The 26,650-nt window shown below is 34.3% G+C and overlaps 3 protein-coding genes and 1 non-coding gene across 5 annotated transcripts; 3 read left to right on the top strand and 1 right to left on the bottom strand.

The window, feature by feature from the left end:
• Nucleotides 1-3,663: 3,663 nt before the first annotated feature.
• Nucleotides 3,664-9,119, bottom strand: LOC144553404 (chalcone synthase-like). 2 transcript variants are annotated; one of them, XM_078301550.1, is made up of 3 exons: nt 8,734-9,112; nt 8,215-8,613; nt 3,664-3,889 (listed from the first exon to the last, which is right to left on the bottom strand). In XM_078301550.1, the coding sequence occupies exons 1-3, from the start codon at nt 8,909-8,911 to the stop codon at nt 3,882-3,884; spliced, it is 585 nt and encodes a 194-aa protein (XP_078157676.1). In that variant the 5' UTR covers nt 8,912-9,112; the 3' UTR covers nt 3,664-3,881. The 2 variants fall into 2 exon arrangements, with proteins under 2 accessions (XP_078157676.1, XP_078157675.1); XM_078301549.1 differs by lacking the exon at nt 3,664-3,889 and adding an exon at nt 7,505-8,110 and having other exon boundaries at nt 8,734-9,119.
• Nucleotides 9,120-10,424: 1,305 nt separating this feature from the next.
• Nucleotides 10,425-18,273, top strand: LOC144553403 (7-deoxyloganetin glucosyltransferase-like). The gene is made up of 3 exons (XM_078301548.1): nt 10,425-10,985; nt 17,143-17,374; nt 17,455-18,273. The coding sequence occupies exons 1-3, from the start codon at nt 10,478-10,480 to the stop codon at nt 18,167-18,169; spliced, it is 1,455 nt and encodes a 484-aa protein (XP_078157674.1). The 5' UTR covers nt 10,425-10,477; the 3' UTR covers nt 18,170-18,273.
• A 497-nt stretch (nt 18,274-18,770) lies between these two features.
• Nucleotides 18,771-18,855, top strand: TRNAM-CAU (transfer RNA methionine (anticodon CAU)). Its single transcript is given in 2 exon segments — nt 18,771-18,808; nt 18,820-18,855. It is a non-coding gene; the product is annotated as a tRNA-Met (tRNA).
• Nucleotides 18,856-20,389: 1,534 nt separating this feature from the next.
• On the top strand, nt 20,390-23,293 carry LOC144553026 (metacaspase-1-like). The gene is made up of 5 exons (XM_078301095.1): nt 20,390-20,888; nt 21,197-21,527; nt 22,126-22,246; nt 22,473-22,667; nt 22,971-23,293. The coding sequence occupies exons 1-5, from the start codon at nt 20,447-20,449 to the stop codon at nt 23,028-23,030; spliced, it is 1,149 nt and encodes a 382-aa protein (XP_078157221.1). The 5' UTR covers nt 20,390-20,446; the 3' UTR covers nt 23,031-23,293.
• The last annotated feature ends 3,357 nt before the right edge of the window (nt 23,294-26,650 follow it).

The raw sequence follows: 26,650 nt of genomic DNA, 5'->3' as shown, positions 1-26,650 counted from the left end.
GGGGTGTAGTCAAGAATTAGTTCAGGATAGGTAAACAACTAAACATTAAAAACTGGACTGCGTAAAAAAAAAGATTGTACTGCACAGAATTAAATTCTGAGATGAAACATCTAATTTTTATACTACTCTTTTTTGTCCTTCAAGGATTGCAATAAAGCAATAGAGAGTTAGCTACATACATTGAAGTTGAATCTATGCTCTTTGCAAGGAAAAAAGCTATCCAAGATAGTACTCGGCCGTATACTCCTTACGCCTTATGAAAGTGGGTAGGAAAATCAAAGTTATTAAATAGGCGACTTCTCTCTGCCCATATCCACTGGTACTGCTAGAAGAGGGAATGCAGCATGGGCCTATAACCTGCTTTTCTTTTACTTGAAATCACCCAGAGGGGTACAAACCGTGATTTGGTACAGCGCATTTGCAGATCACCGACGATACAGTGAAACTGGCAATCAGGCAAAGAAGACCGAAATTTTTATTAATATAAAAAAAATTAATTAATTTCAAAAACTACCTCCAATTTGCTCGATTTTGAAAAGTGATCAAACTAGAAATATTTTTACCGGTTTCAAGTCAACTTTTCGATAGTAAAAATCCCAGTTTCAAGCCATTCAAAACCAGTGACAATTTTACCGGTTTCTAAAATCAGCAATAAAACATCGGATTCTCCTCTCAAAACTGGTAATAAAAACACCAGTAATAAAATATGAAGGAAAAAAGAGTGGGGCGGGGCGCCGAAGAGGGGGGGGCGGGGGGGTTGCAGTACCCATACAATTGTGATGCTTTGGAAAAAGAATAAGAATATAAAGGAAAAAAAAAATTGGTTTGCAGTACGCGTGTCTATCAATCAGTACACGTGGTTGTTGGAGAAAGAACTGAGTTGTAGCGAAATTCGATGCTTTTATTACCGGTTCTTGAAACCGGTAAAATTATCACCGGTGTTGGATGGCTTGAAACCGGTAATTAAATTACCAAAAAGTTGGCTTGAAACCGGTAAAAATATATTCGGTTTGGTCACTTTTCGAAATCTAGCGAATTAGGAGGTAGTTTTTAAAATTAATTATTTTTTTTGGATATTAATAACAATTTCGGTAAAGAAGAGATATTTCAAAAATTTTGAGCTCACGTCCATAATTTTTACTTGTTGAGATTGAGAGCAAGGAAATCATTATTACCGCTTGATTTGAGATTTTACTTGGGTAAAGATTTTAACAGAGCGGTTTTGGCTTCATGCAGTGCACAGATTATAGAATCAATACAGGGCTTCATATGGCTTGAATGGCTTGAATGGCTTGAAAGGCTTGAAACCGGTAAAATTATCACTGGTTTTAGAAACCGGTTTAGGCTTTATGAGAAGAAATGTGTAGCTGCGCATGGTTTCGATCAATGTCATATTGAAAATTATGAAAAAAAAAAATCTCAAACCGTGGAAAATTTTCACGGTTTGAGTATTTTTAAAAATTCGGCTCAACACTGATTATTTTTATTAAAATATTTTATAAAATGAGTATTTTTAAAAATGTCGACTTTATATATCCAGCCAGAATAAATTTACAAATCCAAGTAATTAAACACTTCCAAAATCCCAAATTACCTAACCAAACTATCTCAATCCCAATTCCCAAATGATTATGATACCCTCATAAATATATATTGAGGGGATCAAATTACAACAATTTTTGAGTTACAATAAGTTACAACAAGCATTTTCTACATTTTCAAAGTTCAAATCGTCGATCCAAACCGTTAGATGTGATCTCTACAATAAAATGTGCTTGGAGACCAAATTTTACATTTTTAGGCAAATGAACACAATAAATAGTCAATGCATTTTAAAATAATTATATGAATAATTCTTGAATAATCTTAGGCTTTTGACTAAACAAAATACCGATCGTTGTATGCTTACCGTCGAACAAAAACTTAAACTGAATTTTGGAGGCATTAAACAACGTTCTTTTGAAATTATAATGCTTCGAATGTGACGATTCTTGGGATCCCCCAGGCAAAATCAGATCCTTCTCGTCCCCCCCTTTCCGAAAAGTGACCATACGCGCAAATCCGACTTTCCTAGCCAAAGTTATGGCTGTTTAAAGTTTTTTCAAAAGCCGAAATTTGGAAATTCATAACTAATTGTAGAAAATTCCAAATAAATTAAAATTTGTATCAATTCTATGTATTTTTGAATGCTGTACATGCTGGTATAATTACTTTTGCAGTTTGGTTCCTGTATCAGTCCAGACTTGCTGATTTACCAAAAGAGGTCAAATTTGATGTTTTTAGTGCATTGCACTATACACTACACCAGTGGCTTTTGTTTAGTGCTTGGCTGTTGAGTTTGAACTTGGTACCATACTAGATGTCAGTCTAGGGTGTATTGTGCATGGACAGAAATCTAATTTGAGGGTTGTTCATATTTTAGTAGCTCTAAACTACTGTTTTAGTACAAAAAATAAAGAGAAGAAGATCAACAAGCTATCAGAGCTTGAAATTTTTTGAATCAAGGCCAAATCCTTAATTAGTCTTATCTTTGAACTTGTGATAGTCAATTGATAAACCAAATCAAAGTTATAAAGAGTTACGACATTACTACATAAATATACCAAATGTCTTATTTTTTGGCATACACTCTAAACAAGGAAATTTTTTCTTCATAAAATTATTTAAGTCAAAATATTAAGATCTCTCTAAAAAATAAAAAAAATAAAAAAAGAGGACCGCCCGGACCACAGGCGGTCTGGTCCCTAGTGGACTGCCCCTGGCCCGGGCGGTCTGCTTGGCGTTTTGGGCCGCCCGTGGGCCCAGCGGTAGGGGCAGTTTTGAAAAAAAACCAAATACGAGGGCAATTTTAAAATTTCCTTTTTTTTGGGTATTAATAAAAATGGCCGCAAATTGTTAGTTAATTAAAGATTTAAAATTGTTAGTTAATTAATTTTTTTTTTTAGAATCTGATATATAAAATTATATTGATCATAATCAGTGATTAGTATTAATACACTTAATATAGTTTAATTGTAGTATTACATCTTCTATAAAAATAAAAATAACAACCAACATCCTAACAAATTTCTCATGCATTTGCCGAACACCTATATTCTAAAATTTTTCATGGGTTAAATAACTTTGATTTTGACAAATTGAAATCCCCATTCGCATATTAAAAATTTTCATTTCCACGAAATTCCTATGTTGCTGAACATGCTCTTATTTCCGAACTTTTTATTCATAGCAAAATAAAATAAAATAAATAATACTATTAATTTCATTTTATACCAGTGTTTAATTATTTGAACCGCTGAATAATTTACCAGTAGAAATATAAAATTTTCATTTCCACGAAATTCCTATGTTGCTGAACATGCTCTTATTTCCGAACTTTTTATTCATAGCAAAATAAAATAAAATAAATAATACTATTAATTTCATTTTATACCAGTGTTTAATTATTTGAACCGCTGAATAATTTACCAGTAGAAATATGTGTCATGGGACAATGGTGTTTCATAAGAAAAATAACGCAGATTTCAACCGCTGAATAATTCAATAGTTGTGGTATGAAACAAAAATATTCAAAATTGATGGATGGGTGAAATTTCGATATTATTTTATGCTACCAATAAAAAATCGGGAATTATTTGGTTGTCTAAAGGAAATTCGTATCCCCTCAGGTTACCTGACCAAAAATGAAAATTTTAACTTGACACGCATCTCAAAGCACAAATAATACTGTCTCCTACTGCCATTTCGATCCCTCATTGGCTGAAATTAAATCTGAGCCGTCCATTTCAATTGTGTTGAGTCAGGTACCTGGGAGCATACGGATCCGTCTAAAGGAGCAGGCGTACGGGAACAAAAGTGTGCAGTGTCTGATTGATTGTCATCTAGAGAGCTGTTCAGAAATAATAAGGATTAAAAAAATTTAAGCCATGCTAAGATTGTATCCAATTTGTCTTAGAGGCTAAATGAGATTTAATCTAGAAATAGAGGCACCTTAAAGATCAAGTAGTAATTAAGATTTCAAACAAAAGGAAGTAAAAATACGTGACCTTAATTCTTGCTAAGAAACTGACGTTAGAAAGAATTTAACCTACATGTTTGGATGAAATGAGAATAGCTAGAATAGATGACTATTTTAGAATGAAAGCTATTCGGAATAACAATGTGCATCAAAATAACATTTTTGCTATTCGAAATAGTTAGAATAACTGCTATTATTTATTCCTTCTAAATGATGGAATAATTACTTTTAGAAAGTGTGAAGAGAGAAAACAAATGCTTCCTTTTTGGATTTTCGCTAACACAGTCCTGAAATTATAAAATCGACATCACTTCTGTTATTTCCACGCTATGACAATTTATTTGAGATTCCACTTGCCTATCTTTCCTCTTAATTAGCACCTTATTAACACTATACCTTATCGGTTACAGCTGTTTATTATTACAAATGTACAATCCAAATAACATTTTTACTAATCTGAATAGCATCATTTTTATACTAATATGAAAATTACTATTTTTTTCTATTCTCATTTGCTATTCTTAAATTTTACTATTGTAGCTATTCTAACTTCCATCCAAACGTATCTAAAAAATAAGCTAAAGAAAGACTATAGGAACAAATAATAAATTTTCATATAAATTTCTTGGACTGATTGATCATTGGTTGCCGACCATTAATTTAATTTGTACAGTAGACGGTCGTTGTTTGTTGAGATCGACGTACATGGACTGATCGATCATCACATTTAGGGGATCACGACTTATCATATAAAACAACAATTTATATACGTACATATATTTTAATTACAAAGTTGAAGAGTTTTGCACAATTAATAGAACTTTATTTATTTATCAAAATAATGATTCAAAGTAGAACTTTTGAACACTATTTGACAAATTGAAAAATAACACAAGGAATATATGAATAGTTGTAAGAAAATTAAAAGGTTTAGCGAGTCATATATAGTTTGTGTACAATTAATCGTTAAAATTCTATAGTATGTTTGTTCATGATCACGGGTCTCGCAGTCTGCTGGTTCGACGGGTCTATGGGTTCGGCCGGATCGGGTCTACGGGTTCTAATATGAAGTTATTGTCGACAATAACTTCTAAATAAATAAGTAAAGTTATTGTCGATATTAAAAGTTCATTCTAATTAATTTTTTTTTTTTTTTGAAAACTTGGTAGTGAATTTTCTTTGTATAATTATATGACGATCTTTTCTTATAAAAGAGAACAATCTTGGTACCAATCTGTTATAAATGAAGCCCTAAATATTAAGCCACACAAGATCAATTTATATTTTATCTTTTGAGAATCTATATTATTATATAATAAATGAGGTTTAAATACTCCCTGTTAACTATTGAGAATCTACATTAATTAATATTGAAGCTCAAGAAATGTGTGGCCTGCAATCTTCTAAATGAGAGTGAGAATAAATATATTATTTTATAATGAGCTCCACATATCGATATGTGGCTGCGTATGGTTTCAATCAATATCATATTGAAAATCACATATTGGAAATCATGAAAAAAACCAAGAGAATGTACAAATTGTTTTTCATTTTCAAACCAACAAACAAAATACTTCTCTTCAAAAATTATTAACAAAATGTTCTTGTGGGCTCCACTTTCTCCTCCCTTTCCTCTCCCTCTCACTTTTCCCCATTTACTCTCCATTATTTTTATTTAAAATAAAGGATTATGAAACATACCAACAAATATAAAATACATTTCCTTGTTGCATAATTTGTTGTGTTTTATTTAAAAAACCAATCTCCTTATGCAATTTTTTTAATTTCAAATGAAGGATTATACAATAGACCATAAAATATAAAACACATCAAGATTGATCTCTTATTTGATATTGGTGATTAAATTGCTTTCAATGTAAAGATTGTAGTAAAATTATTTATTATTATGTTATTAATATTTTCTACTAGATCCATAAAATCTGCAGCGAATATTGTTTTCTTAATATTTTGTACTTTATTCATAAAGCTTGTAGGTTGTAGTAGATATTTATTAATTTTTTTTGTTGCTCATTAAATTGCATTGAGATTGTTTCATGATGTGTTAAATTAGCTCCATAATATGAATTAAAATGAATAATGACCCCATAAATTCTTTGTACCAGTTTGAAATGTGGAGTAGGAAAAAATATTATTGTACTGGAAATAACAATTGAAATTTAAATAGTTGAATTTAACATAACAATAGTAGTAAAAATGGATGATTAAAAACATGATATTCACGGTCTGTATAGAGTAGGAACAAAGTTTGCATTTATTGTTGTTATAATGTTTTATTTTTATTTTTTGTTATATCATTTTTTCAAGCTTGCGTACAGGAACAAATTTTTCATATCATTATTTATATGCATCCTTGTATATCATGTTTTTAATCATTCCTTTTTATTACTGTTGTTATGTTAAATTCAACCATTTAAATTTCAATTGTCATTTCCAGTACAATATTTTTTTCCCTACTGCACATTTCAAACTGGTACAAAGAATGTATGGAGTTGTTATTCATTTTAATTCATGTCATGGAGCTAATTTAACACATTATAAAACAATCTCAATGCAATTTAATCAGTAACAAAAAAATTTAATAAATATCTGCTACATCCTACAAGCTTTATGGATAAAGTACAAAATATTAAGAAAATAATATTCGCTGCAGACTTTATGGATCTAATAGAAAATATTAATAACATAATAATAAATAATTTTACTACAATCTTTACATTGAAAGCAAGTTAATCACCAACATCAAATAAAAAACCAATCTTCATGCGTTTTATATTTTATGGTCTGTTGTATAATCCTCCATTTGAAATAAAAAAAAAATTGCACAAGGAGATTGGTTTTTTAAATAAAACACAACAGATTATGCAATAAGAAAATGTGTTTTATATTTGTTGGTACGTTGCATACGGCCATTTTTATTAATAACCCAAAAAAAAAAAATATTTACCAAAATAACCTCAAATTTTTAGTTTTTTCAAATCTGACCAGACCGCCAGGATCACTGGCGGTCCAGTTCCATACCAGACCGCCAGTGATCCTGGCGGTCCAGTATACATTAATGCAGAGGGTCCGAAAGTATTATTGGAAGCTCGATCCAATTACTCACCTACTATTATTGGAAGCTCTCACAGACGACCACCAGTCCACGTGCACCTAATTTTTTTTTTTGAAGACCACGCCTCAAGCGTGGCCAGTTTCATTCAAATGATTATCGATTCTTTTTTTTTTTTCCTGTGATTATCAATCATTAAAGGAAAATGTTAAGTAATAATTTTATTTATTGAAGAAAATAATGTAAACCAACGGAAAATATTTTAACCTATAGCATATTTTTCCCTTTTTCTGTTTTTCTTACAAGATGCTAAGTAATGAAATTTCTTATCAAACTTAAACAGCCCTTTTAATTGAAATTTTTGTTTTTGTTGCATATCCGATGTTTCAACCATTTTGAACGATTAACAACAAATAATAGTCCGTAATTTTCTTCTCTCGTTTTACCTATAATGAGAAAAACGCCTCCGCACGAAATGTTTGTGCACAATTTGAGATTTCACTGGAATGGTGCAATGTTTTTTAATATTTTAATTAATAAAAATGCTAAATAAGATAATCAGAAATATGAGAGGTGCAGTGGGCATCAGGAAAAAAAAAAAAAATTCTTAGATTCAGAGACCTGTGCTTCAAATGAAATTTTTATGTATAAATTACATCTGTAATTCTGCTTTATTAAAATTTTTAACATTGTTTAAAGGTGTTATATATCCAGCCTAATTAGTTCTGCTTTCCAAACAACGACACTCTGGTTCCAAATTCTGATTCTAAGATCAATCGTAAATATACAGTCAGTGTTCCCACTCATTGGATTTTGAATTTTATAATTCCCATTTGGCGCGGAAACTGCAACTATGAGAGCAGCTGCACCATCGCCAAAAAGTGCCTGTCCAACCATGGAATCAAGGTGCAACTCTGTGGGTCCACGGAAGGTAACAGCAGTGAGCTCTGAGCAAATCACCAACACTCTGACCCCACGGTTGTTCTCAGCAAGGTCTTTGGCCATACGAAGAACGGTGCCTCCTGCAAAGCAGCCTTGTTGATACATCATGAAGCGATTGACGGATGGACGGAGGCCAAGGAGTTTGGTGACTTGATAGTTGCTATAATAATTAAATTTTACGTACCGATAGGAGTGAATGCCTCAACAAGACTCTTCTCGATGTTCTTGGAGATGAGCCCTGGCACATCCTTGAGGAGGTGGAAGGTCAGACCTACTTCACGAAGGTGGCCGTCTATGGCTCCCTCCGAGTCGGGCAGGATTGTTTGTGAAGCCGAAACTAGCTGGAACAATGGTCGTTCAATTTTTGGCTCGGGATCGGCTCCAACTATGAGAGCAGCTGCACTAGCCGAAACTAGCTTGATGGCTTTGACTGCCGCCTCCTTCCCCAGCCTTGGAACCTCCCTGACAACTATATCCTGACGTGCATCCAGAGATGGCGCCATATAAGCACAGATGTTAGGATTTTCGTTCAGTATCTCCTCTGTTAAGTGCATGTATCTTTTTTTTATCATGGACTTGTCGCCTGCAAGACAACAAAAAACAACCATGTCTTGTTAGTGTTAGTAAGGGAAGAGATATAAATTATGATAGATGATGATCTAAATTTAAATGTTTCATTATATAAACTAGCAAAATGACTTACACATGCGCTTGAACTTCTCCTTCAGCTCAGTCATATGTTCGCTCTTTGTGATACGGAAGTAGTAATCAGGATAATCAGCCTGGTTAATGCAGTTGGCCGGTGTGGCAGTACCTATTGCCAGTATGGTGGCTGGACCCAAAGCACGCTGTGCCTGTCTGATTTCTTCGACTCTTGCCATGTCTATATTATCTTGGAAAGAAAGTAAGGCTTTGCAAAGGTTATAGGTTTTTTTGTTCTTGGCTAAATAATCAGGAGGCTTTGTTGGTAAATTAAATAAAGGAAGATAAGTCTTGTGGAATTGGGAGTAGAGGATAAACGCAGGACATGATTTATAGTAAGTGAAAGGAGAGGAGTAGGTCTGAACAGAGAACGAAAAAAAAAAATTAGGTGCACGTGGACTGGTCGTCGTCTGTGAGAGCTTCCAATAATAGTAGGTGAGTAATTGGATGGAGCTTCCAATAATACTTTCGGACCCTCTGCATTAATGTATACTGGACCGCCAGGATCACTGGCGGTCTGGTATGGAACTGGACCGCCAGTAATCCTGGCGGTCTGGTCAGATTTGAAAAAACTCAAAATTTGAGATTATTTTGGTAAATACTTTTTTTTTTTGGGTTATTAATAAAAATGGCCGCGTTGCATAACCCTCCATTTTAAATAAAAATGATGGAGAGTAAATGGGGAAAAGTGGGAGGGAGAGAAAGTGGAGCCCACAATGACATTTTGCTAATAATATGTGAAGAGGGGTATTTTGTTTGTTAGTTTGAAAATGAAGGACAATTTGTACATTCTCTAAAAAAAATCCTCAAACCGTGGATATTTTCAACGGTTTGAGTATTTTTAAAAATTCAGCTCAACCCTTATTATTTTTATTAAAATATTTTACAAAATGAGTATTTTTAAAAATGTCGGTATATAAAGTCATGTGAAGGTTGTCATTGCCCAAATACCAATCAATCAACACAACATATTATACACCAATAAATAAACATATATATTAATCTATCCCAACTTGTGTCAAGTCTCAAATCTTCACCAATAATAATAAAAATTGAAGAAAAATAAATAAATATAGTGGGATCCAAATGATAATCAGATGATAGTTTATCAAGAGGACAAGAATGCAGAAGTACCTATAGCAACATTTGAGGGTGGGAAACAAATCTGCTGCGATCCTACAGGATTGTAGGGTTTGCGATTCCAATTTCAACCCTTCATATATTTATTATATTGTACAAATCTTAAAAAGAGAGACTTTTTGTACACAGATCTCAAAATATATGAACAGTTGAAATTATAATTGCAGGGACCCTGTGTCAGATTTATTTCCTTGAGGGTGGGTCTGGCTCTCCAGCAGAAGTCTAAAATGAAGACACAAAATTTTTCTTTTTGTGTATATAGATTCAGTTATAGGATCAGTAGCCCTCAGCCCTAGTAAAGGTGGCTTAGCAGTAGTTTCATTATCAATAACTGTGTTTTGGTTGGACTATTAAATGTAGAGCCTTTTGTTTTTGCTTTATCTCAAGGCTTATTTCTGCGTATATTCTGTGACAGTGCTATATAACTTGCCTGACTGTAATTTGCATCTTATGTTTCATATATGAAACGGAACTTATATATCTTTTATTAAAAAGAAAATAAATAAATATTAATGGTGTTTGTATATAACAACAGATCTGGAAGCTAGAGTATATTTATATATATATAGAGAGAGAGAGAGATTAACAAGAGAAGAAATCACATCATGAGCACCCCTGAAAGTAAAAGCCATGCTGTGTTTCTTCCATACCCGGCCCAAGGCCACATCAACCCCATGCTCAAGTTAGCCAAGCTCCTACACCATTCCAAAGCCTTCCACATCACTTTCATCAACACCGAATTTAACCACAACCGCTTGTTACGCTCCCGTGGGCCCAAGTCTGTCAGGGGCCTGCCCGATTTCCGCTTTGAGACGATCCCGGATGGGCTGCCTCAGTCTGATCAGGATGCAACACAAGACATACCTGCACTATGTGAGGCGACCAGGCGCACGTGCCCAGATAAACTCAAGGAACTGATTTTGCGAATTGAGAAAGAAGAAGGGGTGCCACCTGTCACGTGCATTGTGGCAGATGGGGCGATGGGCTTCCCGGTTTATCCAGCAAAAGAGCTTGGTTTGCCGGTGTTTTTGTTCTTCACTACCAGTGCTTGCGGGTTCCTGGGGTACTTGAACTATGCTCAGCTTGTCAAGAGAGGCTATACACCCTTCAAAGGTACTGCTACTGGGGTCCAGATCCCCTAAAGTAACCTAATCTTTAGGTTTTGGATCAAGATCGTTCGATTCGAATCCGTTGTTCGAGATTGTTTTGCGATTCGAATTCATCTCTCGAGATGTGTGCGCTCCACTTAGGATAGATTATCACGGATTCAAATCAGACGGTCCCGATTCAAAACCCAAAGATTGAGTTACTTTATGGATCTGAACTCCTGCTACTGAACATGCGCAAAAATAAATAAATACATAGGACTTGATTTTGTCTGCATTCCGTTTCTAGGTGTTGCACAAATAATGTCTGTGTGTTTCATTCCGTTCCTAGCTAGATGGTGCACAGATAATGTCTGTGTTCCAGCTAACATTGATTTTTTTTTTTTGAAGTGCTGCTAACTCTGAAATTTAATTATTTTAAAATGCTAACTAAACAAAATAGGTAAAAGAAATTGGATGATGACATTTGGTTTACTAGTATATGGAATTAAAGAAGTAATTTACACTCAATGTATACGTATAGATCCGAAGATGAAGCTACGCAATCCGATTGAAGTAATTTACATTCAATGTTTTTGGTGAATATGAAGAGGCCGAGTTAGGTGTTTGCCGCAATTGTTTTTTATATTTTGTTTGGATGGAGAGTAAAGGAAGGGGAATGGAAATAAAATATTTTTTTTTCGAATTGTGTTTGAGTGACAAAATTATCTCTAGATGAAAAGTACATAAGAACAAAAGTTTAACATTGCATGATTGCAATTAATAGAATTGATTTTCTTTCCGATTTGAGGTGAATGAATGAAAAAAAAATTGTTGAAAACATTTTCAAATAAAATGATACAAATCCAACCCTATATCTTACGTATATAATTCTCATTCAATTTTTTTTTTAATCAAAAACCTATAATTAGATGTGGATCTCAATGTATTGGAAAGATAGCTAAACTATCCCTATGATTTTAAAATTTTAGTTATATATATTGAAATTTAATTAAAATTTATTTTTTTAGAACTTTTTATATAATATAGCTCCCATCAATAATAATCAAATGTTTACTTGTAGTCTAATTGTTAGAGTTTTATCTTGTAGTTGAGAGGTTTTGAGTTTAAATTTCACTTATTACATTATGCATTTTAATTTTCAGTCCCCTTTATTAATAATTTCTAGTTCTGTCCCTGTCTATAACGGTAACTGAATTTTTCATTAACTTTCTGAATTTTAATTAACTAATCCTGTACTCTCTATCCAAATAAGATATTAAGAAAATCTGACTCGAGGTGCACATGAATGATTTCATGTTATTTAATTTTAAATCAAAGAGGTGCTCGTCGCACATGGATTATGGGTTGGTTTCACAGATGGTCGGAGTATGCGGCTCATCTCGTATCTAGGATTTAAATTTGATTTAATTCGTTTAATTAGATTTATTTATTATTAGTATGTGGTTCACAGATGGTCATAGCATGTGTGGCTCATCTCGTATCCATATTTCAAAGGCCGTCTCTTTACGTAGTTCTGACTTTTGAAGGAAGCATCCAAAATCTCCTTTTCAAGAAAATAAATCTTCCAATTTGCCTTGATACAAGGACGGAATTAGAAATTTTAGATTAAAATTAGTTAGAAATGTAAAATGTATAATTCGTAACAGTCTTGACTGACTAATAAGTGGGTTCTAACCACCAAGTGATAATAATAAATCTCCTGTCGTGTGGCATGTCTTTAAAAAATAAAATAGTAAATTGTACACAGATCTGGCATAGAGTCAAGGCTGGTAAAGGTTTAAGACCACCTTAGTTTTTTTTCTTCTTTGCTTTCGAAAATCAGGAGCTTGCACCTTATCACTTTATCTTACATATACGTGAATATATATATTTTTACTTATAGGGTCTGTTTGGCTGACGGATAGAATTGTGAAAAAAAAATTTAAAAAATATATAGGCTTCTATTATGTGTTATTGCAGTTTTCATGCAAAAATGAAAAATACTACAAACATAGAATTTGATCTACTTTGACGCATGGTCAGGGCCGGCCCTGGTGTTGGGCAGCTAGGGCGACCGCCCCGGACCCCAAGATTTATGGAGTCCCAAAAGAAACAAAAATATTTTGCATATATTAAAAAAAATTAATCTGTATATATTAAAAATAAATAAAATATTAGAGCCCAAACTTTGAATATTCAAAGGGTTCAAACTTTTTTATAAATAGATAGATTTATTTACATATCAATAAAAAAATTGTGTATATCATTATTGTAAATAACGGTATGCGCTTGTCGAACGAACGAGATTCTGTCAAGCAATTAATCAGTATGCGGCCGATTAATCAGAATTATGCGGACAATTTTGTATTTTCATTAAAATTATGTGTATATATTCATAATTTATTAAAAAAATAATTTATTTAACTCATCAAACTCATCAAATAATCTTAATTTAATTTAGTTCTATTATTATAACATGAAACTACGCTTAACAATACACACACACTTTACATGTGTAAGTAACACATTTATTTAATTAAAAAATAAATTCGAGAATTAAGCATTTTCAAACACTAACAATATATTATTTGAAAGACATGAAATATTCCAACATAAAATCACTAAAGTTAGTTTGTAATAACAACTTAATTTAATATATGAACATGATGTACTAATTGAAAAAATTACATCAGTAAGTAAGAAAAATATATGGTATATATATAATAGAGGAATTAATCAATTAATTCAAACTAAGTAAGAAGAAAAAACATATATAAAAAAATTGAATGTATAGTCAAGCACAAATAAAATTGCAATACATGTTTATGAAACTTATTATCACACAGTTACAGAAAAAAAAACAATGTAAAAATAAATAATCACCGGAATAAACAAAAATAAATGGGAATAAACGGAAAAAAACGGACGATCAAACGAGAATAAACAAAATAATTGGGAATAATCACGAATAATCGGCCAATTAATCGGAAAAATTCACTAATAGACTTTCGATAAGTGTATTCATAACTGTTTGACAGCCATTAACAATTAAACAGGCATATAATAGGCCGTTAAGCCTGTTTTTTACAACACGGGTATATATAAAGGGTCCAAAAATTTCTTCCGCCCCGGGCCCCAAAATCTTCAGGACCGGCCCTGCGCATGGTAAATGATACTCTTATATAAGTACCTTATAATTCCACTCAAAAGGAACCAGAATGCAGGGGCGGATCTACTGTAGCACAGGGGGGGTCAGCTGCCCCCCGCTGGATTTTCAAAAATAGTGCTAAAAATATGCTTTTCGGACCTCTGCCTCTCCCTGGAATTCAAATTGCCCCCTCTGTAGCCCATTTTGGAATTCTAATAGATGGAACGGAGCCCATATAAACTCTGAGCGAAACAAATTAGCGGAGCCCAAATAGGCGCTGATCCTAAATAACGAAAATTAGTTGAACCAAAATGTTTTTTTTTTTTTTTTGAATTCAAAGGCAGAGGCTGCCAAGTTGAACCAAAATGTTGATTTCAAATTCCCTATAAATGTTGAATTGTTGATTTTTTCAAGTAATTTAGGATTTTTATTATATTGATTGGTATTTTTTTATGTTGAATTGTACCCGATAAGCTATTGGGTTTGAACCCGATAAGCTATTTGCCTCCGATTATTGCCCCGCCCTGACAAAAATCCTGCGTCCGCCCCTGCCATAATGGATATTATTAGTTGTTGCAATAGAACAGTTTATTTGTTTTCTTATTTCCTTTCTTTAGTTTGTTGATTATTTTAAGTATAGAATTTTATGCTTGTTTTTATACTCTTTTAACTTTTAAATTTATAAATCTAAATACTCAATGAATAATCGATTGCAAGCGCACAATCTATCATTGTAATACTTTGGGTATCGATTCACAGGGAAATCAGAAAATACTAATCTTTAACTCTATCAATTAATTTCAGATTTGTGCAAGAAAGTAAAATTAAATGGGGGGTTTTGTTCTAACAATTCTAAGTTTGGGGTTCAATACCCGAGAAGAGGAGGTTTAAAACAATAAAAGTAAAAAAAAAGAAGTAAAATAAAATCTTGGTTGCTTTCAAGAATTGGGAAGATCTAGGGGCATTTAGTCTACAATCCCTTGCTAATTCTATCTATTCGGTTTGTTTAAATTCATGTATGATTTGATGATGTTTCTAACCTAATATATCATTAAGGGTCACTTTCGTGAATTAATAACATGCCTAAGTAATTCGGACTTCACGGTTAGGTCATTCACCCTAGCTACCTAGACCATAAGCTCTTGTTAACCTATTTCAACTAATTATTGATACAAGTATTTTGGTGCGGTGGGTTAATGTTCCTCTGTTTTTAGGATTGTCACCATCATAAAGGGATATTTAACAATCTCGTGCACACAAAATACATATCAATACTTAATCAATCTAGGTGTCCTAATTAGGGGTTGATTTCACAGTTACGTCCTTCACTAAATCCCTAACCTTAATTTATGTAGTTCCGGCTTAGATTACAAATTGGTTAGATCCTAATTTAAACCTAGGGTATTTGTGTTCATAATTTGGTACTCTCCTCTCATCCTAACTACTTTGGTTCTTTCGAATCCAAAGCGGGACTACATCGATTTCAAGTACTAACTATGTAATCAACACAAATGATAAATATAAGAAATTAACAATCAAATCATATAAAACAATCATAATAAAAACAAATAACCGAATAAGATAAAATTAAACAAGTTAATGCATTGACCTAAACCCCTAGAGAGAAAACTAGCCTCTCATGGAGATGCAAGTATTCAACAAAGAATTCATTACAAAAATTGGCTAAAATAAAGAGAAATTAAATAGAGAAATAGATTACACCCTTCTTTAGATGAAGAACCCTAAATCTTGCATTCTTCTTGAATTCTTCTTCTTCTTCCTACTTGAATTGCTTCCTTGATTGTAGAATTTTACGCTAAGTATTGGTGGAGAAAGGATTTTGAGAAATGAGATTGATCTTTGCGAAGAGATGCCTTGAATGGGAATGAACCCCCTTTTTTATAGTTGAAAATCATGCCCAATTTAGAGGCTAGATAGCGGGGTTAGTGGATGCTATCTTTACATGTTTCCCAGACTGGCATGTTTAATTTTAGGCCCTTGAAACGCGTCCTGGATGTGCTAAAAATAGAAAACTGTCAAAAATGGGTATTTTTGGCTGTCTGCGGGTCCAGTGCGGATGCTCTGGGCCGCACTGGAGGTGAGTACGTCTGCATTAGGCTCGGACTTTTTCTGTGAAGTGTTGAGATGCTGAAAATTCGTCTAAGTACTGAGTGCGTCCGTACTGGCTCCCAAATTTCTTTTTTTAGTTTCTTAGATTGTAGATCTTCTCGCTAGCTTTCCGAAAAGTGGTCATACGCCCAAAACGGAGTTACGAGTCAAAATCTATGACTGTTTTAAGATCAGGTGTCAGTTCTGTGTGCTGCTACAGTGTGCGTCCGCACGAATTTTGATGCATAACTCATTATACATTTTTAAAATAGGCGCGCGTCCAGAAATCCATCTAAGTACTTAGTGCATCCGTATCGCAATCTGTGAGTCCGTACTGGGCATTTTTCTTTGTTTTTCTTCATTTCCTACAAATTAAAACCGAGCAAACGCAGTAACTTGATTCTAGGTGTATTCTATTCTTTTTATATTCGAAATACAATATATTTAATGTTGTTTCGTAATAAAAATTAGATTGAATATGTATATAATATAGGTCTATCATAGTTCTATTCAGTAGAGGACTGTAATATTTTAATTTTATGACACTATTTACTGATTGGTAGGAGTAGGTAGCATAGTGCAACAATCGGTAACTGGTAGAGCACACTGTAGCCTGTAGGAGTAATTGTAATTGCTACTTTTGTTTTTAATTAATCAATGCAACGCCCAAGGGTTTCACATAAAAAAAAAGTAAAAAAATAAAGAGAGATTAAATACAAACATATATAATATAAGAGGTGTAACTATACAAATTTGCCATAATTTAGTAAATTTAACTATTTTAAGATTGCTAAATACACTTAAAAAAAATGCTACGATTATCTATCTGGGTACCATTTCCTTATTGTTACATACGCTAACATGAAGATATATATTAACGCACAAAAAAAAGTTTCTCAAAACTATTGGTTGTTCTCTGTTTCAGATGAGAGTTTCTTCACCAACGGATACCTCGACACTCCGCTCGATTGGGTCGACGGAATGAATAATATCCGTCTACGTGACCTTCCTTCCTTCATTCAAACAACCGACCCTGACGACATCATGGTTAATATCAACATCAACCAGTGTGAGGACGATGCTCCTCGCGCCACCGGCATCATCCTCAACACATTTGAGGACCTTGAGCATGATGTACTGCATGCAATCCGGTCAAGGTATGTTAATTAATTAGATGCTAAAATTTTAAAAAATAATAATTGGATGCTTTACTGAAAATCACATCCCTTGTAATTAGGCTTCCAAACACATATACAGTGGGTCCGATCTCACCGCTAGTCCGTTGCATTCCAAAGAGTGATCCGATAGCATCAATCGGTTCAAATCTGTGGAAGGAAGACAGTACTGGGTGCATGGAATGGCTTGACAAGCAAGTTGCTGCATCGGTTGTGTATGTTAACTTTGGAAGCATCACTGTCATGACAGCGGAGCAGTTGTTGGAATTTGCATGGGGACTAGCCGGCAGCATGCACCCTTTTTTGTGGGTTGTGCGTGCTGACCTAGTACAAGGTAACGATGCGGTGTTACCTAAAGAATTTTTGGAGGAAATCGAAGGGCGAGGAGTGATGGTCGGGTGGTGCAACCAAGAAGAGGTGTTGGCTCGCCGGGCAATCGGTGGATTTTTGAACCATTGCGGGTGGAATTCAACGATTGAGAGTATATATGAGGGGGTGCCGATGATTTGTTGGCCGTTCTTTGCAGAGCAACCGACGAACTGCAAGTATTTGTGCAACGAATGGGGGATGGGGATGGAAATTGGTGGGAATGTGAAAAGAGGTGAAGTCGAGGCAATGGTGAGGGAATTGATGGATGGAGAGAAAGGGAAGGAGATGAGGAAGAGAGCTGGAGAATGGAAGGATAAGGCCAGAGCAGCAATCATGGCAGGCGGCTCTTCTTACAATAATTTTGACAAATTGGTTGAACAAATGAACAATTTAACTAAAACGAATTAGGCATTCATGCCACAAATCTTAAAAAAAAAAATTTAGAAGAATGAAATGATCATGTAATAATTTCGTCAACTGTTTTTAATTATTCAAAAATGGCAATTCCTCAACTGTTGAAACATGTCATAATAAGTGCACAATGTGTACTTGGAAAAACTTGTAGTATTGTTGGGATCTTATTGAAACTCAATATGATTGAATTTGATATATTTTTTGCATTTCGTTTATGTCAAAATGCGTATCATTTCCAATGATAACAATATTATAGATTTGTTTATTATAGTTTAAATATGTTGTATATTAAATTTAGTATTTGACAAGTATTTGGTTATCGAGCAATTACCAAAAAAAAAAGTTTTATTTTTGAAAATTGTTTGATAAATTATTCATTTGAATTTGAATAGCATCGATCAGATTTAATAAACAACCTATCTAAACTGTAATGAATATAGCTACTGTTATGTGTATTTATTTTTGTAACTGTTTAATTGATCATACGGTTGTCAATAACATTTCAAAACTTGCATCAAAATAAATTCCGGGCATAGTTCAAAATTAGATCATTAAGATAAGTAAATATAATCTAAAATTGTAGATATAACTGCATGGGGTGGTGGCGCAGTTGGCTAGCGCGTAGGTCTCATAGCTTCTGAGTAATCCTGAGGTCGAGAGTTCGAGCCTCTCTCACCCCAATTCTTTTTCTTCTCCATTTTCTAAGAAATATTTACTGTATAGCTTTATCACTTGTTCGAGTTTTGTACGAAGCTTCTGGAATGATACTTGGCCCCATATAAGAAAGAATAATTATAACAAATCTCCCACTCCCATCCCTCCATTTTCTCCGCACTCTCTCTCTTCCTTAACTGTCATATATACCCCCACTAATTTCCCTAAAAGTTTCCTTTTATCCCCCCACTAATTATAAGAACCCCCACTCCCATCCCCGCATTAATTATGCATTCCTCTAATAACAATTCCCGCGTTAATTATTGTTTTAAAAACAATCTGCGCATTAATTATACTGTTATCTAATAACAATCACTGTTAATAAATGCTTATATGTTAATTGATGTTCAAAAAAATATTTATCATTATTTCTGAGAAGTACCCTTGTAACATAGAGTATTTACCCTTGTAACATAGAGTATTTACCCTTGTAACATAGAGTATTTATCATTATGTCTGAAAGTATTTACTATTGATGTTTTACTGAAAGTTGCAATTATGTCTGAGAAGTATTTATCTATGCAATACAAAGTATTTATCTATGCAATACAAAGTATTTATCTATGCAATACAAAGTATTTATCTATGCAATACAAAGTATTTATCCATGTAACATAAAGTATTTATCATTATGCATGAGAGTATTTATCATTGATGTTTTGCTGAAAGTTGCAAGTATGCCTGAGAAATATTTATCCATGTAACATAAAGTATTTATCCATATAATGTCAAGTATTTACCCATGTAACATAAAATATTTATCATTATGTCTCAGAGTATTTATCATTGGGTGAGAGGATTGTTTATTTAATGGTCTCCAGTTGTGCAGGGACGATTCAAAAAAAAAAGAAATTTTGTGCGGGAACAATTAATGGATTGATTTATTCTTTCATAAATAGAGATCATTGCATAAGGTTTAATACCTGATAAATTCAAGTTAAATACTTTGATGCTTCAAGTTAAATACTAACAGTTTTTTAAACGTTCATTAATGATTGAGCGGTCCCCCCATGTTTAATGGTTCCTAGTTGTGCGGGGACGATTAAAAAAAAAGGAAATTTTGTGCGGGGACAATTAATGGATTGATTTATTCTTTCATAAATAGATATCATTGCATAGGGTTTAATACCTGACAAATTCAAGGTAAATACTTTAATGCTTCAAGTTAAATACCTGCAGTTTTTTAAACGCTCATTAATGATTGGGCGGTCCCCCCATGTTTTTTTTGGTAGTATCTGCGGGGATAAATGCGGGGATAAACCTGCGGGGATTGTTATCACTGTCCTATAAGAAAATTAACTAATCCAATTAAGAATCTCTTCGTGAAAGTATAATTCCATGCTAAAGATTTTTTTTTTTTTTAAAAAAAGAATCTAATTCCTTGCTCACTTTTTATTTTATTTTTGGAATAAAGCAATGTCAAAGAAAGCAAACCTTATCTCATTCCTGCATAAGAGTCTGCTTAGAATCAAAGCTATTTATAAATCGCTTTTCTCTCTGCATGCATAGGATTTAACAAACCCAAATAAATAAAAATAATAAGAAGTTTGAAGAAAAATGGGCAATACAAATCACAGTACAACCGTGAGATGCAGCAAGTGTGGTGTCACGCTTGTGGTTCCAGCATATGCACGCAACATCTGCTGTTCTTTATGCCATGGTACAACATATGTCGGACGAGACCCGGTTCGTCATGCCGTCGGCTTCGTCAGGTCTATAGTTTCTAATTTTGCTAAATCAGGCAATTCATTCAATAATTTGTCCACGCATTCTTATGGGTCGAATGCGGGGATGCAACAGTTTGGTTATTCAAATTTGAGGTTTTATCCCCCGACGAGTTATCCCCGCGTTTTTGGAAACAAAAGAGCGCTTTTAATTGGGATAGCTTATGCATCGAGCCGGTACGAGCTGAAAGGAACAATAAATGATGTGAATTGCGTTGCTTATCTTCTCGCTCAGAAATTTGGTTTCCCTAGGGAGAGTATTCTTATTCTCACTGGTACGTGACACTTTGATTCACTTTGCACAATTTATGTCTAATCATTTACCATTTATATCGTGTAATCTTGCTAATTGAAAAGGATCCAAATTTTGTACGTGAAACTCTTGACTTTACCAATTACTATTACATGAACATCCAACATAGATGAGAGAATTATGATAAACATTGAAGCTTCCTTTTTTGAACTGGATAAAAATTCAAGCTTAATTCTCGAACCTTTTAATCAAACTTTTAAGTTTTGATCAGTCATGTAAATAAATTAATTGCAAATGTTAATACTATTTTTATGTCTCATTGTCATGCAGAGGAGGATCGCGACCCAAATAAGATCCCAACCAAAGCAAACATGCGAGCTGCCATGCGCTGGCTTGTGTCAGGATGCACTGCCGGCGATTCGCTGGTATTTCATTTCTCGGGTCATGGGGTGCAAAAGCTTGACATGACAAATGATGAGCTGGATGGTTATGACGAGGCACTCTGCCCCCTCGACTTTGAGACCAATGGGACAATTCTCGATGACGAGATCAACGAAATCATTGTCCGACCACTCCCCTACAATGCTAAACTTCACGCACTTGTCGATGCATGCCATAGTGGGACTATTCTTGACCTGCCTTATTTGTGTCGTATCTCCAGGTATATTCTTGGTGGTTGAATGAATACAGTTATGAACCTTAATTTATATTCTCATGAACACAAATACATTCACACAAATGCTTGAGTCATATAGTTATGTTAGCAAGGACCTGATTGTCCTGATCCGACATGTCTAATTAAGATGAATAATATTTTAGACTAATTTCTTTCGTTTTACTCTAATGAGGGGTCGGTCAAAGGTTTTTTTTCTTCCTTATTTTTTTTTCCTTTTTCTGAAGTCGGAGACATGATTGTTCAGAATATATATGTGGTATAAGAATACCCATTAATTGTGAAGCACAACTTAGTTCTTTTGAGAGATCATAGGGCGGTAGCACAGTTGGCTAGGAGAAAGGTCCTAGGACTGTAGTTACCCAAAGACCGAGAGTTCGAGCCCCGCTCACAACTTCACAGCTTCTGCGAAGCTTTCAAAAAAAAAAAAATATATTTAGTTCTTTAATTATGTCTTCTTTCGGAATTTGTTAATCTTTTCTCTTGATTTGCAAACTTACTAATTGTGGAGCTTTCTCAGTTAGTTTTGAATTGGATTTTCTCTTGATATATGTGTTCATATATACACTTTTTAATTTTATTTAAGGAGTGGATCCTGGCAATGGGAGGATCACAGTGCACCATCACGGGAATATAAAGGAACTAATGGAGGGATTGCAATTTTGATCAGTGGTTGTGATGATAATCAAACTTCTGCTGATACTTCGGTTAGTCTATGATTTTTTCAAACTTCAAAAATTCAATCATTGAAGTGCTGCTAATATATATATTTATTAATCCAACCGGTAGCTCAAAATTAAGTTACTAAAATGACTTTTAAGACATTCTGATTCAAGTCTCAGTGGACACAATATGAGGGAGATGCTGTAGAGGTAGCATGTTCTGACTTTCAGGTCATGAATTAACAATTATTCCTATTACTTGCATAAGCAGGCGTTTACCCGCAGCACTTCAACAGGTGCCATGACTTTCAGCTTTATTCAGGCAGTAGAATCGGAGCCCGGGACAACATATGGTCGTTTGCTCACTGCTATGAGATGTGCAATTCGTGAAACTGGATCCAGTTGTCAGTTCAGTGGCCCCATAGCTTCTCTCATTCGTCGGGCTATTCCATTGGGCTCAACACAGGTCAATCTGATTCCATTGGGCTCAACACCTACTAATTTCATTTCACCCTTTGGTCATCTGTAAATGTTGGCTCTAATAAATCCTTTAGAAATTTTTTTCTTGTCATAAACAACAGAATGCGGTGATACACCTATATTTTACATCTGAACATAATAAAAAATGAATATGAAATTCTGCAAAAATGTTTATTAAATGTGCCTTATTATTGAGTAGGACCCTAAAATTGGCATGTGTACATCGAAAACCATTTTTGTGGGCTGGTCGGCATTAATGAGTTTTTGATGCTGTTTATCTGTTTTCCAGGAGCCCCAGCTATCTTCATCACAAAAGTTCGACATTTACCACAAGCCATTTCTGTTGTAATTTTTATTCCCATTTCTGACTAATGTGCAAGACATGTGTCCTAATGAAATTTCCTTCTCATTATGCTGTTATCGTAGCTCCAATATTATTGTAAGCTCTAGTGGAAAACTGGAAATACTTCTTCTCCTGCAATGAAACGAAGTTAGCTTCGTATATAATGAGTTAGATTATCATAAAATAGGACAGGTGTAATACAATTATTCAATTTATAACAAAAGGATATTGCCTGTACTAAAAGCAAAGAGTAAGTATCAGATTCAGCTAATATTTTTGCAATGCCATCACATCACCAGCACGTTCTGCTGTCACTAGTTAATGTGTTATGTTTTCTGCATTTGCTATCCAGTTTTCTGATCCAAGGTATTAAGGTAATTAAGAATTACAAAGGAACCAAGTAGTTGATAAGAGGCTTAGTAAAATAAAGAACTAAAGAGGTTTACTTCAAAAACAGTTCCAAGATTTCTACAGCGTCTTAGATAATTGAAACAGTTGCAGTGATCTATTAAAAAAGTAAACATTAGGCCTTGAATTGGTACAGTTATGTAAACAAAATTGTGAATCAAGGAGCACCATTCAGATGCCAACATAGAAGAAAAATAATAGCAACCGGATTTGTATGCGTACTATGGATAAAACTAAATGATTAAATGAGCGTATTCAAAATATGCGTTTATATTATTACTATTCAAAATATTACTCAAGTAAAATTACGCAACTACTTTGTGCAGCATTATTGGTTGTTCCATTGTTTCTCTACAAAAGCCACTCAACCGGTTTTTTATTGATATATCAACATCAATAGTTTTCTAACGAATAAAGAAGGATGGTGAAAATATCAATGATATTATTCGGCATCACTGTTGCTCTATTATCTGTTTTCACATCAATGCTATATTGCTTCTCATATTCCATTATTTTGAGAATTTCTGTTAATGATCTGGAGTAACTCAAAAGTCAAAATATGTGATTAATTATATGTGCAATTGTAATATGCATCCTTCCATGTACATAGCTAGTCGATGCACTAGACTACATCCTAAAACAACGAGGTCCAGTACAGAAATAGTGGTATAGAACAATTATAAATTGCCTGAGCGAATTAGTACATCTGATGGAACCGCGCCTGTATGCTAACATTGTGTTACTGAATTCATCAGTGCAGACTCAGTATGAATTTGTTGCACAAAACTGATTCCATAAACCTAGAAAATTGTCAGCGAGCGCGGCAACGGAGCGGCCTCTATATTGGACTGCTCTACCTCATTGCCTAGGTTTTATCGTTCTATTACTTTGTTTTATCTTTTAATTTAAAATAATGTTTTCTAGAAAATATGCATTAGGTAGTGAAAAAAGAAATAGAAAATGATGTTTTGGTTGCTTATAGAGTTTTACTAACTGTACCTATTACTGTGGCATCTGCAGAAAGGAGTTTTTCAAAATTAAAGTTGATAAAATCTTATTTACGAACAACTATGACTCAAGATAGGTTGAATGGATTAACAATATTAAGTGTCGAAAAAAATATCTTGAAAACTATTGATGTTGAACATATAATTGATGATTTTGCTTCTAAAAATGCAAGGAGGGGTCATTTCATATAAGATATGGTTTATACGTGCTTTTTGTGTAGGTACAAAATACAAGGAAGGTTTTAGAATTGGTTTATCAATAAGCAAGGAGTAAGGAGCAAAAAACAAGTAGCAAGAAGCATGATATGGGTATGTTAAACATTGACTCGTTGTATGTGTTTTATTTTGAAGGGTATTGGCTTTATGTCCCTTATATTTTGTATGATCTATTGATATATGTTGGATTTGGCAAGTTGATACGCAAGATCCAGAGAGATATTTCCAGAAGATTGGCATCTATTATTATCTTTTTTTTTATTTGTTATGTTTAGCTATGTATAGGTGGTCAATATTTATTTACTATATCTAGATGATTGTTGCTTTATTTTTCATTCTTAGAAGGATATAACTAGGGAGGTGCATCTCTGTTTCAATTAAGAAAAAAGACAGAAAAGAAAACTTGCTTGTAATATTAAGCTTGATTAATAAAATAAGGGAGGGAGGGAGTTCAAGGGAGTTTGGTGTTCTTTGTGATTTTAATTGTGACATGGTATCAGAGCAGGACGATTAACCTGGTGATATAGTTCAGAGAATTATAGTTCTTCTTTGTCTTTAACTACTATTCTCTTTACTATATTGCTCTAAGGAGTTTTGATTCCTGTTTTTTCCCGTTCTCATGATGAATCCTCCCGAGAACCTCTCTGAAACAGCCACCTCCGAAACAGCTACCTTGCTTGAGAAATTAACTCACCTAATTACCTTACAACAAAACCAAATGATAACAATGCAGAATACGCTTGTTTCATTACCACAAACACCACCACAGCCCGTAAACCAACCATTGGCTGTGACCGATGGAGCTATACATCCCAATCCTATTGACATAAAGATGGACGGCACAAATTATGCATTTTGGTGTCAAGCAGTTGAGATGTACGTAAAAGGACGCGAGAGAATGAAGCATCTCACGGGCATACCTCAACCACCGGACATAACCGAACCTCTGTATCAAAAATGGCTAGTCTATGATGTTATTGTCAAAGGGTGGTTAATCAACTCTCTCGAACCAAGGCTGAGGGGGAGCTACATCCGATATCCTACAGCAAGAGGTGTGTGGGAAGCAATAGCTACGACCTTCTATGATGGATGTGATGAAGCACAAATTTTTGCACTCAACCGGCAAGTATCTCACCTTAAACAGGGAGGCAGGGCCATAGAAGAGTACTACGATGACTTGCAAAAACTGTGGCAAGAAATCGATTTTCGGTGTCCCAATCCGATGGTGTGTGTTAATGACATAGAAGCATTCAACACATATATCAGGAAGAATAGAGTTTATGCATTTCTTGATGGCCTTGATGACCGGCTAGATCATGTAAGAGCCGAAGTTCTCAAACTCAACCCGTTCCCCACAATAGAACAGGCGTATGGGTACGTAAGGCGTGAGAACATTAGGCAGGAGGTTATGATCAAAGGAGATGGAGGCTATCAGAATTCAATGGCGATGGTCTCTAAAGGGTTTAAATCCGCAGAGGTAAGACTCACTCTCAATAAAAATAACCCAGTTGATAAATCTAAATTGAAATGTTCACACTGTGGAGGAACTAGACATGTGAAGGAGCAATGTTTTCAAATTGTGGGATACCCCGAGTGGTATGTAGAAAGGAGGAAAAATAAGCAACAAATGCCAAAGGGTAAGGCAGCACTTGCAACAGCTGAGCCTCATCTTGTGCCGAATCAAGCCCAAGGCACAGTCAACCCGATGCCTCATCTGGTGCCGAATCAACAACTCTAGCTAAAGCAAACGCCACCTAGAGGCAAGATGTCGGGTCAAGAGGAGAGCTACTGGGCCGGTTCAAGCCAAGAACAAGAGCTAAGAATGAGTCATGAAACAGGTCAAGGCACAAGATCAATTGCCTTACATGCAACAGGTACATCTGGTACATGTGAAGGCCCAGGTAAAACTTATTTCTCTAATTATCCCGAATATAAAAAATCAGGTGAATGGATAATAGACTCAGGGGCCACGGATCATATGACCTATTCAAAAAG

The sequence above is a fragment of the Carex rostrata genome, chromosome 4, assembly GCF_964058835.1.
Source record: "Carex rostrata chromosome 4, lpCarRost1.2, whole genome shotgun sequence".
Classification (NCBI taxonomy): domain Eukaryota; kingdom Viridiplantae; phylum Streptophyta; class Magnoliopsida; order Poales; family Cyperaceae; genus Carex; species Carex rostrata.
This window is presented reverse-complemented; position numbering and strand designations above follow the sequence as displayed.

Coding starts and splice junctions, on each gene's coding strand:
- LOC144553404 (XM_078301549.1), bottom strand. CDS start 8,911: ATGGCAAGAGTCGAAGAAATCAGACAGGCACAGCGTGCTTTGGGTCCA. Junction 8,614..8,733: donor GGAGAAGTTCAAGCGCATGT/GTAAGTCATTTT, acceptor GTTGTCTTGCAG/GCGACAAGTCCATGATAAAA. Junction 8,111..8,214: donor TGAGGCATTCACTCCTATCG/GTACGTAAAATT, acceptor GCTGCTTTGCAG/GAGGCACCGTTCTTCGTATG.
- LOC144553026 (XM_078301095.1), top strand. CDS start 20,447: ATGGGCAATACAAATCACAGTACAACCGTGAGATGCAGCAAGTGTGGT. Junction 20,889..21,196: donor GAGTATTCTTATTCTCACTG/GTACGTGACACT, acceptor ATTGTCATGCAG/AGGAGGATCGCGACCCAAAT. Junction 21,528..22,125: donor TATTTGTGTCGTATCTCCAG/GTATATTCTTGG, acceptor ATTTTATTTAAG/GAGTGGATCCTGGCAATGGG.
- LOC144553403 (XM_078301548.1), top strand. CDS start 10,478: ATGAGCACCCCTGAAAGTAAAAGCCATGCTGTGTTTCTTCCATACCCG. Junction 10,986..17,142: donor AGGCTATACACCCTTCAAAG/GTACTGCTACTG, acceptor TCTCTGTTTCAG/ATGAGAGTTTCTTCACCAAC. Junction 17,375..17,454: donor CTGCATGCAATCCGGTCAAG/GTATGTTAATTA, acceptor CCTTGTAATTAG/GCTTCCAAACACATATACAG.